The sequence below is a fragment of the Rhinichthys klamathensis genome, unplaced genomic scaffold (genome assembly GCF_029890125.1).
Source record: "Rhinichthys klamathensis goyatoka isolate OS25496 unplaced genomic scaffold, OSU_Roscu_1.1 h1tg000846l_1, whole genome shotgun sequence".
In the NCBI taxonomy this organism is placed as follows: Eukaryota; Metazoa; Chordata; class Actinopteri; order Cypriniformes; family Leuciscidae; genus Rhinichthys; species Rhinichthys klamathensis.
The window spans coordinates 100,937-117,553 of NW_026607220.1; the positions used below are offsets into that span (position 1 = coordinate 100,937).

General features: G+C 42.3%; 1 protein-coding gene across 1 annotated transcript; it reads right to left on the bottom strand.

Moving 5' to 3' along the window:
- Positions 1 to 1,081: 1,081 nt before the first annotated feature.
- tnni2b.2 (troponin I type 2b (skeletal, fast), tandem duplicate 2) lies at positions 1,082 to 13,662 on the bottom strand. The gene is made up of 7 exons (XM_056243802.1): positions 13,584 to 13,662; positions 2,247 to 2,277; positions 2,105 to 2,141; positions 1,893 to 2,021; positions 1,713 to 1,802; positions 1,456 to 1,632; positions 1,082 to 1,371 (listed from the first exon to the last, which is right to left on the bottom strand). Exons 2-7 carry the CDS (start codon positions 2,252 to 2,254, stop codon positions 1,282 to 1,284), a joined length of 531 nt encoding a protein of 176 aa, XP_056099777.1. The 5' UTR covers positions 2,255 to 2,277; positions 13,584 to 13,662; the 3' UTR covers positions 1,082 to 1,281.
- Positions 13,663 to 16,617: the final 2,955 nt, after the last annotated feature.

A 16,617-nucleotide genomic window follows, 5' to 3' on the forward strand; every position in this document is an offset into this window, starting at 1 on the left:
GCTTGTTGTGACATGATATATAAGGAATACTGTTTCCGGGTCGAAGCCTCTACTTCTACTTCCTCTATCTTTTTTCTAGTGAGAGCACTGTGAGAGCACTGTTGATTCAAGTCACACATTTAAGCTTTTCAAAAGCCATAGTGTACATTAGAGTCTCCAGTCTCACGGCATCCCAGACTTCAATATTTTACAATTCAAAATAGCTGAATAACTACCATCTGAGATTTCGGTATAAAGTTAGGATCATAATTTTCTGGAATATTACAGCATAATGAGTGTATATTAGAACCGTTTGTTTGTTTTTGACATCTGATAGAGCTTTTGGATTTAGAAACAGTGACGTCAGACTTAACAAGCTTTTACAAAACTTAACAGGTTAAGTTAAGATGCACATTTTTAATTAGGGTAGTCAAAATGTTAATGTCAAAAATGATTTATTAAACGGAGCATGTGTTTCCACGCATTTTGTTGAGATGTCTTTTCTTGTATAGCCTATTGTATATACTGTACATTGATTATTCATGTTGCTTGTGTATTATACAATTTCTTTGTGTATTCTATTCATTGATATTAATCTATTACTAGCTTTCCCTCCCAAGTGCATGGAAGTGTATGTATTAAAATTGGTCTAAAATATGTAATAAACAATTCTTATTTTGTATTTGGTTCAGTTTATTCATTATAATAGAAGTTAATGGTAACCATAGTAACAATATGAAAAAAAAAAAAGGTTCCTGGAGGCACCCAAAACGGTTCCACACAGTGCCTAATATAAGAGTTCCACAGGAAACCTGTGTGGTTGGAACACTATTTATTTTGGTTTTGGGTGGTTGGTGAAACCAATTGTTTTTGTGTGCAGATCTCAGAGCCTAGGCTGCCTACAGAGACGCGTTTTTTGACGGCCTGCTAATGGGGCGGGCAGCTAGCGGATCGTTAGGAAAGATTAGATGGATGTGATAATTTATGTTTGGGCCTTTTTTGGCCCTGAAAATCGTTGATACAACCTTTAAGAGGAATGAAGAATGATCAGAAGAATCAAGGGAATTTGGAATGTGAGGGATGATTAAATCAGATGACAGAGTTCATTTTCTCATTTTTATTTGTTAGGGTGAGTTCATGTATCATTCATGTAGTACATGATGACATTCTGAATACTATGATTAACTTAGTTACTGCTTGTTGGATGTGAAGTTTGGACGCAAAAGCACTTTTTTGACAGCAAAATTTGCAACAACAGAATATCCATCAGAAGTCAACTCCAAAAGGAAAATGGCTGCCTGTTTAAGCCTCGGATTCAAACATCTTCTTCCTGCCACCCATACCAGCCTTATCCTCGATGTTCTTACGCCAGTCTCCCACTGCCTCCTTATCCTAAAATAATTCACAAAAGAATGTCAAGATTAAAAATTATATTGGACAGGTCTTAGTTTCTTGACTGTCATAGTGTGTGCTCACCTCCTCCTTGACCTCTTTCTTGACCTGTTTGAGGTTGGCTCTCAGGTCCATGGACACTTTGTGTTTGGAGCCCAGCAGGGCCTGCAGCATGGCATCAGCAGACATTCGCACTTTCTTCAGAGCAGGTTTCTTGAATTTACCTATCAGGTCCTGAACCTTTATCTTCAGATCCTCAATCTACAAAAACGCACAGTGTCATTTGCTGATAGTCAAACCCTCAAAATGGATAGAGGAATGAAAGAAAATAATAAGAAAACCTCTTTGTCACTTTTGGCCACTTTAACAGACATGTCATATCTCGCCTCGTCCACCACATCAATCTGCAGATGAAGCTGTTTGCACAGATCCTGACCACATGGGAGAAACAACAGATTTAACAACAGAGTAAAAAACTGTCATAATAATAAACAAAGTTAAAACATTTTGTGCATATGTACCTGTAATTCCTGTGCAGAGCCAGGCAGAGACAGAGGAGGACATTTCTCCTCCATATAGTGAATTCTGTCCTCCTCTATCTGCTTTACCTCAGCCTCCAGCAGGTCCTTGGCTATACCCAGTATCAAACTCTAGAACAAACAATGAACAAATGACACATGCAACAAAACACACAACTGTAAAGTAAAAACAAACTGAACAGACACAAATTTACCTTGAGATAATGCCGACGGCTTGAGGTCATCTTTTTTCTGTTAGGATTTTAGGGGAGAAAAAAAATATTTCAACACTTTAGGTTTAGAACTGTATGTGTATTAGTGATTTATTTCCAGTTGAAGCTGTGTTTACAGACTTACTCAGACATGATGGCAGGCTTGTTTTGCTCTTCTGTTAGGAAATATGGAGAACAGGGTGCGATTGTAAGAGTGATTTTCAAAGCATTGTTTAATGTTCAACACATTGAGCAGATGACAACCCCATTCAGTTCCCTTTCAGTCGCTCACATTCGACGTAACATCGACGTGACGACGTAATTGGGATCGCCTTGAGAGACCAATCTACTTCGAGAGTATTAAAACGAGCCAATGCATATTGGCAGGCGATAATTGCATCAGCTGCTCTGCTTGCAGCGCAAGCATATAACGAGCAGCAGTTGCGTCGCTTATTGTCTTTCGCTTCGGAGCCGAGCGGTTCTACTGTTCCTGCTCTTCAATCTTCTGACAGTGTTCAACTTCAAAAGAAGAAAACGAGTCTGCTCTTCAGGGGAACGCCTCTTCAAAGCTGGTGTTGGTGTTACAGCGCAGACAGCGCTCTCACAGAGAGCCGGCAAAACAGCTGTTTTCACAGCTCAGAATGTTGTGCCTTCAATGAGAATGTGAGTGCTCACATCAGGCTTGCACTATCGTCCTGTTTGTGTAGCCGCGTTAATCCCTGGGTGCTTCAGCACCAGAGAGAGCAGTTTTTCCTGAAAGAGCATACACGGTTTGACACTGCGTCTTTTTCAAAACGTACACTCAAACCGTGATGGCAAATGTGATGGCCACGATCACTGTTTCACATGCCTGGGCTTAAGTGTGCTGAAACTGTGCTCGTGGGTGGTTTATGTTCTCTCTGAGAGCATGACCACGTCGGCACGTTGTTCGTCTTGCCTTTCTTATTAAGGTTTAAGTGATTAGCGTGCCGTCGAGCTGCCGGCTGACAGCGTGGGTTGTCACGGCAACCCACCGTGCATCGTTCGGCGCTCTAGATGCGCGGTCGAGACTCAAGTGCCTCAAACGAGGTGGAGTCCCCTCGCCTATGCCCCGATCTAGTTCTTTTTCTGGTGCTCCGGAAAAGGGCTACTTCTGCATATAGCCAGGGTGACCGGAGGATTATAGTGAGGGCTTCCCCGCCTGGTAACCAATTCTTGTGGGCCCCTCACTCCTCTATCGCATCGCATACATGTTGAGACTCTGTTTGTGGGTGGTTGTATTCTCTTATGAGAACATAACTACGTCAGCACGTTGTTCGACTTGCCTTTTTCATTAAGGTTACACGATCAGCGAGCTGTGTGCCGCCCAGGTAACGGCCACATTCACTGTCTCGCATGCCTGGCAGCTTCTGGATGGGATGCTGGTCATTCTCATGATGGACCTAGCATTTCATTCGGGGCTCCAGGGGAGGATAGACATCGATTGCTAGCTACATCAGACAGAGGGTTGTTACTCTCTTGAAATGAAGATGTTGCTGAGCTCCCACTATAATGATGTGCATGCTCATGCTGAATCAGATTCAAACTTGAAAGCCATGCTTTCCCGGGTTATACTGGGGGCACAGTATGACGCGTAATCGCCTTGCAACGCCCCCGTGCCTTCCCGGATGTGTGAAAAACTTTTTGCAGTATGGAAGCATTTTTGGTGCCAATATGGCAAGCCAAGTGTGCCAAAAGCTGCAGAAAGTTTTTCCTCTCTCACTACCCTCAATGGTGGGGCAGCAGTGCTACTGCAGACCGCCTCTTCCCTGCAAGGTAGTTCTGAGTTGGGGTTGAGCTGCGCCTGGTGACTGACCATGTTTAAAGTCACAGCGCTGGCTCTCGGCCAGATGATGTCCACCCTAGTGGTCCAGAAGCGCCCCCTGGCTAAACCTTGCAGAGGTATGAGACATCGCCAAAGTTCGCTTTCTCGATGCTCCCATCTCACGAGGTGGCCTTTCGGCGACACTGTTGGAGACTGTGCCCAGCGGTTCTCCGCAGTTCAAAAGCAGGCTGAGGTAACCAAAAAGCTTGCCACAATGTGCTCCCTGAGTCGCCAAGGGTGTCAGTCCCCTGCCAAAAACAAAACTCAGCCACAGCCAGCTCTACTGTGACGTTGAGCTTTCGCAGGAAGACGGCACCACCCATCTCAGCAGCCCTGAGACGGGCGACCCAGAGTCTGCTGCTCTTCCCCGGAGGAGGGCCGGACGGAGAACTTGTTGAATCATTCTGTTCCGCCACTGGCGTTTCAGCCAGCGGTACCAAATTCTCAGCAAAAGCAGCTTCTCTATCTCTGGGTCCCAAGAGACGCTATGCCTTGCCACCCTCTGCCCCCTCTTGCTTCGCCAGCGGTAGCCTGATGTGCTTGATGCCGCGCCTATGCCGTCTCACTCATCCCCTGCCGATCGGTGGAGCCAGGTTAGTGTTGCACACTCAGACCCCACTTGGGCCGCTATGCCGTCTGAGTCGGGTTCCTGTATTCCGCTGCGCTGCCCCACCTCAGGTACGTCTGTCGTGACGTTGTACGGTCTCTGGGAGCCTGGCTAGCGCTTCCCAGCCCGTCTCGCTGGCTCATCCGTACCATCAGACTCAGCTATGCGATTCAGTTTACCCGGCGTCCCCCAGCCTTCACCAGGCAGAGATTGCAGTCCTACTGGCGAAGGACGCAATCGAGCCGGTCCCTTCAGCTGATGTGAAGACCGGCTTCTTCAGCCTGTACTTCATTGTATCCAATAAAAGTGGTGGGTTACGACCTATCTTGGAACTGCGTATCCTAGGGGTTGAACGACCTCAAATTATTTAAAGTCGACTGTTATGACATGAAAGTCGAGTCGACGTCGACTAGTCGTTGATGTCATATACAAAACACAAGAGATGGGACTGCTTTGCAACATGCCACAATTTATTAGCAGAACATATACAGATGCTGATTATACAGCTTACCGGTATGTTGCAACTTAAATTAAAAAAAGTATACTGCTCATAATGTTGCAACTTAACGTTAACAATGCAACAATAACTCATGTTTTAATGCATTTTTTTTATTCGATGCATCTCGGCATAACAATGCTAAAATTATACAGCTCATATGTTGCAACTTAACGGATAAAATGAAACAGTAACTCCCGGTTTAGTTAAATTTTTTATCGATGCATGTCGGCATAACAATGCAAAAATTATACAGCTCATATGTTGCAACTAACGGTTAAAATGCAACAATATAACTCCCGTTTTAGTAAAAAATTGTATCGATGTATGTCGGCATAACAATGCTAAAATTATACAGCTAATATGTTGCAACTTAACGGATAAAATGAAACCGGAACTCCCGTTTTAGTAAAAAATTGTATCGATGCATGTCGGCATAACAATGCTAAAATTATACAGCTCATATGTTGCAACGAACGGTTAAAATGCAACAATATAACTCCCGTTTTAGTTCAATTTTTATCGATGCATGTCGGCATAACAATGCTAAAATTATACAGCTCATATGTTGCAACTAACGGTTATAATGCAACAATATAACTCCCGTTTTAATGCATTTTTTTATTTCGGCATAACAATGCTATTTAATCAAGATAACACTTTACTACTACGATAACACGCCTATTCACTGTCACAGTCCTGCTCATTCACAGTTTGTAATTTTCGATTATGGTTTGCATGCAAGAACACGAGGGGATCAACGTGAGCTGGATGGAGGCTTGCCCGCAGTCGGCTGATGGTATTCCCAGCCAGTGAAAAAATCCTCTCGCTTGGGGTGCTGGTAGCTGGAACAGCCAAGTATATTTTGCAAAGCTTGGCCAAACGGGGAAAATTGTCGTGGTTGCGGGCCCACCACTGCAAGGGGTTCTCCATCGTGGGAATATGTGGTGCTAAAAAATATTCACGTATTTCTTCGGCTGCTGTGGATTGTCCCGTTTTCCTCCCACTGTAGTGTGGCCCAAAAAGCTGCTCAAAATCTTGTTCAAGTCGAGCCTTTTTTCCAGTTACTGGCTCACCCTCAACTGTGTCCTCGCTGTTTACATCATGAGCTAGGATGAAAACAAGAAAAGAAAAAAAGCTATAAATTCACATCTGCATGTTTACATTATTTACGCGCAGATCCAAGTAGGCTAATACAAAATAATATTCCAATTATTTGTGGGTGAATTAGAGATAAATCATTATTAGGCTATGTTTAAATAAATATGTTTTAAAGATTTTAATAAAGAGACTCTCATTTCCCGGTAAAATGCAAAGAGCGTGCGTCATGCTTTTACTTCCGTTTTTAAAACAATATCTCTTCAGTGAAAATCAACCATGGAAAACATATGCTTCAAGCACCTTAGTGATCATAATATAAAATGAAAAGAAAACCCTACATGGCATTGCCTAATAACTTAACAGATAACAAATTATTACATTAAATTACCTTTTGCTGCAAGCGGCTCTCCCTCATCCTGGACCAGGCTGTTCAGGTGGCTGTGAGCGGCCTCTCTTTTATCCTCTGGGATGAAATGAAGATGTTTAAACCGAGGATCGAGAATACAGGCCACAGTGGAGATGGATTCTGTCAGATCGTCGGACTCCAGTTTAAACCGTGTTTCCAACTGCCATCGAACAGTGTTCTTAAAGGCACGTACAGCTGTCATGTCAGATGCTTCGACACGCAGAGTGGTGCGGATCAGGTTGAAAATGACTGGAAAGATGAAAGACAGCCCCACATGCAACTCCGCACACATTATTTCGGTGGCCTTGGCCAAAGGTTGCAGCAATCAGCTGTTCCAGCATCTCCCAATGTGATGCTCTCAGGGCGAGTGACTTTTGGATGGCTGGTTTGGTGACGGTTTCATCTGCGAGCACAGATTGCACCGCAATTCTTTGCTCGAACAGCTGCTGGATCATTACGTATGTGGAATTCCATCGGACCGCACAATCAGTCTGAAGTTTGTTGGGTCTTATGCCAAGTTGTTCCTGTCATTTGCTAAGGGCACAAGTGGCTACCGCTGAGTGGCGAAAGTGACTGACAACTCTCCTTGCTACATCAATAGCCTTAGAAACGTCAGGTAAGACTAAGCCAGCTTTTATGGCTAGCTGTAGGGTGTGTCCGGTGCACCCCAGATCTTTAGGAAACATTTCACATAACTCCATGGCTAAATTCATGTTACTGGCATTATCGTGGACTGTGCAAAACACCTGTATGCCCCATTCCTTAATTATTTCAGAAAGACGGTCAGCAATGTTGGCTGCAGTATGTCTCTCTGGCATCATTGATGTACATAGCACTCGGGCCGTCAGCTTCCATGTGTCGGTGATATAGTGAGCAGTTACTGTGATGTACGGCTCCATAGTGGAGGATGTCCACAAATCAGTTGTTAGCGACACAGTCTGGTTTCTCATCTCCTCCACAATGTTTTCACGCATGCTGTCGTACTGGTGTTTGATAGTGTTCCACAATGTCTTGTACGATGGAATATCGTAGCCAGGTTCAAAAAAGTGCAGTAGTTCTCTAAAACCTTCTCCGTGCACTGCAGCTAAAGGTCGAATGTCTTTGACGATAAAATTCACCAGTAAATTGGTAATTTGCTGCCGTCTTTTCTCTGTCACAGCAGGTTGTTTAGTGAAGTTTCTAATTGACTGTTGTTGAGATGGTTTGCATTCCTCACTCAACGTAGTTAGCGGAAGCCTTTTCAGATGCGTGTGCATTACACTTGTACTTTTGTTGTACTTCAGGACAGACTTACATATTTTGCAGGTGACATTTTTGCAAGCTTCATCTTTAGTGAAATATTTCCACACACTTGATGTAACGTTAGGCCTACTACTTCTGCTTTCTTGCTGCAATGACCCTCTGGGCTCTTCATTTGTTGTCGACTGCAACGCGGCCATGTTGATAGTATAAAAATTAGGGCAATCATATGTCACATGATCAACGCGACTAGTCGACGTCAAGGTTAAAGCGTCACGATTTTACATTAAGGTCGACTAGTCCAAGTGACCCCGCACTGTCGCCAAACTCTCAGCTTGTGGTCGGACCCTTTGTTCCTACAGGCAGGTGTTCCCCTAGAACAAGTGTCCAGGCATTCTGTGGTCTCCACGGATGCCTCTGCCACCGGCTCGGGGGCCACGTACAACGGGCATGCAGCTTCAGGTCTGTGGATGGGGCCTCAACTGCATTGGCACATCAACTCCCTCGAGTTGTTAGCAGTACATCTTGCGCTGGGCCACTTCAAAACGCCGCTACAAAGCAAGCATGTACTGGTCCGTTCGAACAGCACTGCGACCGTTGCGTACATCAACCGGCAGGGTGGTCTACGCTCCCGTCGCATGTCACAACTGGCTCGCCATCTCCTCCTCTGGAGTCAGAAGCATCTGAGGTCGCTTCGTGCCGTTTACATTCCAGGCCTGCTCAATCGTGCAGCCGACGAGGGTGCTACCGGGTGAATGGCGACTCCATCCCCAGGTGGTCCAGCTGATATTCAGGCGCTTCGGGACCGTACAGGTAGATCTGTTTGCCGCCCCGAACACGTCTCACTGCCAGTTGTTCTGTTCCCTGACCGAGGGGTCCCTCGGCACGGATGCTCTGGCACACAGCTGGCCCCGGGGCCTACGCAAGTATGCATTTCCCCCAGTGAGCTTTCTTGCACAAACCTTGTGCAAGGTCAGGGAGGACGAGGAGCAGGTCTTGTTAGTTGCGCCGTATTGGCCCAACCGGACCTGGTTCCCCGAACTAGTGCTCCTCGCGACAGCCCCTCCTTGGCCCTTTTCTCTGAGAGAGGACCTGCTCTCTCAGAGACGGGGCACCCTATGGCACCCGTGTCCAGACCTCTGGAAACTCCATGTCTTGTCCCTGGACTAGTTGACACCTTCACTTCTGCTAGAGCCCCCTCTACGAGGCTCCTCTATGCGTTGAAGTGGAACCTGTTTGTTGAATGGTGTTCTTCTCACCAGGAGAACCCCCGAACTTGCTCGATCAGAGACGTGCTTTCCTTCCTGCAGGATGGGTTGGAGCGAAGGCTGTCTCCCTCCACCCTTAAAGTGTATGTTGCTGCTATTTCCGCACATCACAATGCAGTTGAAGGTAAGTTGCTGGGAAAGCACGACCTGGTCGTCAGGTACCTCAGGGGGGCGAGGAGACTAAATCCGCCTCGCCCACTCTCTATACCTGCTGAGACCCCGGCCCGGATACGTGCCCAAGGTGTATCCCTGCAAGTTCTGCCTGGCTTTTCTCTGTCCCGTCCACGCTTGTGCCTGCACGTGGACAGAACGCAAAGCCTCAGAACCTCAGATCAGCTCTTCGACTGTTACAGAGGCCAGCAGAAGGGGAAGGCTGTCTCCAAGCAGAGGATGGCCCACTGGATAGTGGATGTCATCGCCTTGGCTTACGAAGCCCAAGGCGTGCCCTGCCTGCCTGGGTTGAGAGCCCACTCCACTAGGAGTGTCGCTTCTTCTTGGGCACTGGCACACGGCGCCTCGCTGACAGACATCTGTAGAGCTGCGGGCTGGGTGACACCTAACACGTTCGCTAGGTTTTATAGCCTACATGTTGAGCCGGTTTCATATGTGGTGATCCCTGCGGCAATCCCATATGCGTATTCTTCCACGACCAGCTCCCTGCAGTGAGCCTGTGTCTTTCCCTTGGCAGAGTCCGCTCTGCCGTCACTGTCCGGTGTAGCCTCCCCCTTCTCAGGCTGGAGCCACCCCAGTGATATTCCATATGTTGCACTGCCCCTTCCGGCCAGTCCATATGTGTATCTCCACATGTTACCTCCCTTCGGGCAGGATGTGGCTTCCGCAACGTCCCTCTCCCCTCTAAGGTCTTGCGTAGGGTGCTGGATGTGGCAGCAAACGTGGCGTTTTCCATGGGATCCCAATTATGTCGTCATGTCGACGTTATGTCTCTGAAGGAGGGAACGGGAGACGTAACGTCCCGTCACCACGATTGCTGACCATTGCTGTACGGCCGAACACGTCTCGGCTCTAAACAATATGCGCGTCTAAAACAATATGCAACGCACCTGCTGCTCGTTATATGCTCGCCCTGCAAGCAGAGCAGCTGATGCAACTATTGCATGTTAATATGCATTGGCTCGTTTTAATACTCTCGAAGTAGATTGGTCTCTCAAGGTCGATCCCAATTACGCCGTCACGACGACATTACGTCTCCTGTTCCCTCCTTCAGGGAACGAGGTTTACAATATTAACCGAGACGTTTTACATGCCACCCTTTGGTGAGGGTCAACTTCACTCTAGACAGTATATGTTACTTAGATTTATGCCTACATGAAAGGCTGGTTTAAAGTCAAATATCCATTTCATCTCAAAGCATTAAGTTGTGCAGCACTAAACTAAACGAAAGCCCAGTTAACAGTCTTGCTCTCTAAGCTCTTCTCTGCTGCGTTCATCACATACACCCCTTATTAAGTTACAGCCACTGAGTAATTGCTATCAACAGTCATCACTTTTAACAGCTATAAACAAGTCACACCCCTGCACACTCAATTACACTCTCATTCATAACACAGAGAACATCCCAGCAATCACATTAAAGAATATTAAGTGGCTGTTTTGTCTGTTAATGAAGTAATTCATTTATTTATTCACTCATGTATAAATTATTTACAACAAAAACCAACAAAAAAGCTTATGAGCTGACCATTTATAATAGGCCTACAACAGCTGCTTGTGGGTATAATGTAGCCTGAATGTTACCTCAATCCTGAACTTAGATGTAAGAGCCATGTTTCTTTATATAGATGTGGAATAAATAATTGTGTGCATTAAGCAATCGGTAAATAATTATGAGTAAATAATTTTATATGTGTAATATAATATTTCGAATTGATGATGATGTCATTTCCGGCAATGACTAGTTTTGTGTGATGAAATATTGGAGCGATACAGTTTTTTGACCGTGTAACATTTTTCCAGTTAATTTTGTTATTAAACTTTACTTAAAAGAAGTTACTGGACTACGGGATGTTATTCAAGTTCAAATCACGCTCACCCAAGAAGAAGAAGCCACAAAGATGAAAATTTAGACGGATTGCTATCACATTAGATGAATATATTTAATTAACATAATGCCCATAGTGATGTTAAGCAACTCATGGATTTTATTATTACAGCTATAAATAGCAACATAACTTACAGATGTTTTAGCGTAATTGGTGTAAAAATGTGAAATAAAATAAAATAAATCTGGGTTGAGTCAACAGGACTATTCAATGTATCACACAGTACTAGCATTTAGCTGCATGCAACATAAATGTGAGTGTAGCAGAAAGCTGATGTCTTGTGTGTAAAATGATCCAAAGTTTTCAATCAACAGTTCCATCATACACAGGCCGCCTCGTTCTCCCTTTTTTTCTCTCGCTCATGCTCTCTCTTAATTTCAGTAACAGTATTCAATATCCTCAGAATCATATAATGTCTCGGGAACACTTTAGAATACGGTTCCTTCGTTAATGAATAACTACACAGGAACAAATGAGTAACACAATATTAACAATCTAGTAACTACTATTAATAACAAGAAATTCTGATTAACGAATTAGTAAGTAACAGCGCACAGATGAAAGTGATAGTTCACTATTAACTAATTGATAACTACTATTTTTTTATGCTTCCCAGAGAACTACTGAAGAAGATTAATAGTTCATGCAAAACTAATCAATAACTAATGCAGGACAAATGACTAGCACTACATTAACATTAATAACTGCTGTAAACAAATACACAAGGTTTATCAATATGTAATAGCATAGCAGACTTATGATTTGGGAAATAATTAGCCTATGCTCTCTCCTAGAGAACTATTTATCAACTGAATAATTTTAAAGAAATGGCTTTTTAAATGCAGTTGTCGGGACCTTACTTGTCCTGTAGTGATTCAATGCCAGTCCAGAGGAATGCCAGAAAATTGGCCAGAGTCACGGTGACGGCTGGAACATATTGAGTTATCGGCCATCCAAATACCATATACAGTGATTTTATTATTTAACCTATACCTCGCAAAAAAAAAAAAAAAAGATTGTATTAATGTCTCCTATACCTCATACGTGTGTGCAAATATCTTGTGAAGGATTAGAAGATTCTACACTTTAGGATTGGCTTTTCATGTAATAATCATGATAACTAACTAGTAATGACTCAAGTGTTACTACATACTTCTAAAGGAATTACTAATTATTTGGATCCGTATTCTAAAGTGAAGATCATGGTAACTAACTAGTAATTACTCAAGTGTTACTACGGAATTACTATCTAAAACTTCACCAAAAACCTCAAAAGCTTAAAAGAATTAGTAATTCCTTTAGAAGTATGTAGTAACACTTGAGTAATTACTAGTTAGTTACCATGATCTTCACTTTAGAATTCGGATCCAAATAATTAGTAATTCCTTTAGAAGTATGTAGTAACACTTGAGTCATTACTAGTTAGTTACCATGATTCTTACAGTAGTTCTCTGGGAAGTATTAAAAAAAAAGTAGTTATTGATTAGTTAGTGAACTACCACTTTCATCTGTGCGCTGTTACTTACTAATTTGTTAATCAGAATTTCTTGTTAGTTAATAGTAGTTACTAGATTGTTAATATTGTGTTACTCATTTGTTCCTGTGTAGTTATTCATTAACGAAGGAACCGTATTCTAAAGTCTCACCATGTCTCTTTCTCACAATTCCTAAAACCCATATGTCCAGAATCCCTGATGATCTATAACTGGACTGTAGCTGCAGTGATGAGCAAAGTGATGGATTAACTGAGGCCTCAGATTTCAGGGTTATTGAAATGGTAGCACATAGTGTTCCCTCAGCTCCGCCATGTTACCCGTATTATGTTATCTTGATTATATCTAGATATTTTTCTAGATTTCAGAACTCCTACATTTAAGTAAGATTCAATGGTTTGAAACATTTAAATAAATGAAATACCCTGCACTCATTAATGACCCATTAACATTATATCCTTGAGAAAGGCACCTAACCCCAGGTTCCAGAAGGACTATGCCTCACTTTGGATACAAATGTATGATAAAAGACAAAACTCTCTGCTTGAAACAAAAACATGCAAGAGGATGCTTTGCTGATCAATGAAAATAAATACCCTAAAATATTCTCAAAAATACTTTCTAAATACAAGAAAGGAAGCAAACTTATTTTACAAATGACTGGGCATAATCGTTTGCTTTGAATCCCATCCTACACTTACCAATAAAGGTTTACTTTTTGGTTCCATAAAAATATGGTTATTTTTAGAACTGTTCACTGAATCTCTATAGAATCACTGCAAATCCCTTTTAGAACTTTTACTCAACTCTCACAAAACACATATATATATATTCCTAAAAATGTCTGTGTGTATATATATATATATATAGCAAAATGACAAAATGTCTTGTTTTGTAAAAATGTATAAAGTAGTCATAAATCACATCCAAAAAATGTACAGCATGTGTAACAGTTCAGAAACATCTCACCTTTAAGAAAATCTGGGTAACAGGATAGATGAAGAACTGCGGGTGGCCTCTCTACTGAAAGAGGGTTTTGATAGCATTCTGTGATGCCTCAGCAAAACCCTTTAACTCTTTATAGAATTACTGTCCAGTGCAGACCAATGAAACTTCAAGCTGCTGAAAGCCAATAATACCCCTCCCAGCCTCACACATACAGTGCTGGTCAGAATTATTTGCCCCCTTGGTAAATATGATCAAAGATGGCTGTAAAAAATAAATCTGCATTGTTTATCCTTTTGACATTTTATTTTTTAAAAATGCAAAAATCTAACCTTTTATTGAACTAAAATAATTGAAAGTGTGGGGGGGGTGTGGGATTACATTATGAAATAAATGTGTTTCTCCAAAACACATTGGGAACAATTATTTGCCCCCTTTTATTAAATACTTTTGCAACCTCCTTTTTCCAAAGATAACAGCTCTGAGTCTTCTATAATGCCTGATGAGTTTGGAGAACACCTGAAAAGAGATCAGAGACCATTCCTCCATACAGAATCTCTCCAGATCCTTCAGATTCCCAGATCCATGTTGGTGCTTCTTCTCTTCAGTTCAGCCCACTCATTTTCTATAGGGTTCAGGTCAGGGACTGGGATGGTTTTTGGATCACTTTCCTGTTGGAAGATCCAAACATGGCCCGTTATAAGATTTCTAGCACAGGCTGTCAGGTTTTGATTTTTTATCTGTTGGTATTTGATCAAATCAATGATGCCAATGATTTATAGACCCATGGCTCTGTCTTAACTGCATGTACACTGAAAAAAAAGTTGTAGGAATCTCTCTGACATTGCAAGTAAATTTCACAAACAATTACAAAGAAACGGCAAGTAATACATTGAAATTCTGAAGTAGAAACACTGAAATTATATTTTCTTGTGAAACATAGTCCAATAATATTTTTTACAACTAATAATTACATTTTTTTGGTTGTTTTTTACAGTGTTCTGTTGTCTTGCAGGTCCACGTGCTACTATTCTGTTCCCTCCATCTAAGCAATATATTTTAGACACCACTGCAGTACAGCAATTGCATAAAATTGACGACATATGCCAAAAATATACTAGTCATCCTCAGGAGAAACTGTATCTGTCCAGCCTGACTGACCTTTCATTTAGTAGACAGTTTCCGTGGGATAGAAACTTTGTGTCCCTATCAGACTTCTAATTCCAACGCAGGGAAGAAGAGGGTGTCTAGGCTGTCATCAACATGTGTATGCATGTGTACATACGTTTGTGAGTGTGGTGTGTTTGATGCTAGCTGTGTCTCTAAGAATTATTCCAATTTTAGACCCCAATTGGTGCTGTCCAGTCCAACCCCGGCAGAAACAATCCTGACATATTTATGACATTACACTGTTACACAGACAGAAGATGATGACGCCGACACAAAGGTAGCAAATACTCCAAGGTAAGCGCGACCAGACAAATGAGAAGTGCAAACAAAGCAACTTAAATAGTAGACAAACGAGGGTAAATAATTACACACAGTTGAACTAGAAGAACTAATCATATCAGTAACCATGACAACAAAAGGTAAGCGGGGAAAATCAAAGAAACAGAAACTAGAGACAAACTAAAAGTCCATGAAAACACTAACTGAACATAATGATGTGACGTCAAACCAAATTTACCCATTCACACTTCCACATTAACTCTTTTTTAACCCCATCTATAGTGCACAGAGTAACATAGTGCAGAGACAAACTCAGTGGATAGTGTATTGAAATGCTCAGTAGTAAATTTTTGACAAGCTCCTTTTGGTCGTTCAGAGACTAGCAAAGTAATGTAACAACATGACCAGAGCAAAAATCTAATTCATGATTACGATCATTTATGCTGTGCTCATTCCTACAAAAACAATACTAGTAGTCACGTTATGAAAATGCTAGTTATTTAATAAAAATCATCATCATCAAAAAAAAGAATTATCAAGAAAACGGTATTCCCAGCAGACAGCATGTAGTATGTATTCCAATTGTGACTAGTACATATATATTAGGTACTAGTAGTTATTCATTAGGTAATAGTACTTATTTTTTAGATACTAGTACCTATTACTAGATACTAGTATGTATTGAATAAATACTAGTACTAAGTCATTAGATACTAGTACCCATAGATATCCATAATAAAGGCTAGATGTCTCGTCCGCGCTGCTGGCCAATGGAGGTCGATGTCCGCACCTGGCGGCCATCTTGTCACAGGCAGCTCGCTCACTCGTAACATTGTGCTTTAATGGAGCATGTACTTTTTAAATAACTATAACTTGCTCAATTTTCGACCGATTTTCAAACGGTTTGGTTTGTTATAAACGTCAGAGATGTAGTTATGACACCGCATACTTATGAATAATAAGTGTATAAATAAATAATCATCCAGAATTATAGCCACGTTAGTAACGTTTGTAAGAAACCAAACCTTTTGTAAATCCGTCAAGATTTCAACGAGATAAGAGTATTTGTGTTCGTGCTGATCACTCATCTTACATCAGGTACCACAGAGCCCGCCAGAAAGCTTGCCTGTGACAAGATGGCCGCCAGTGATGACGATAGAGACTCCGCCGTAAGACATCTAGCCTTTATTATGGATATCTATGCTAGTACCTAAATATATACTAGTGTCATGAACCAGGTCTCTCTCTCTCTCTCTTTTCCTCATGCATAAGTTAGTCACACTCTGTCTTAATCTCTCAGCTGATCCTCATCGCAATCAGCACTCGCGCTGATCTCCTTCTCACCTGTTTTCTCTTTAGTCTAATTTGATCTGCTACTTCTAGCTACTGTTCTCCCTGCTTCATTGCCAGATTATTGTTGTTCGTAGAGTACACGCTCTTTTACGTTCTTCAGTTACCTTTGCCTCAAGCTATCTCCTTCGGGAAGTATCTTGTCCTGTCCTGTCTTATCGTGAGTTATCCGTTGGTACGTTAATTCTGTTCTCTGCCCAGCTATCCAGCTGCTCGGTTCATTGTTTCTGCTTTTGGGTCCTCAGTGACCTCTGACAAC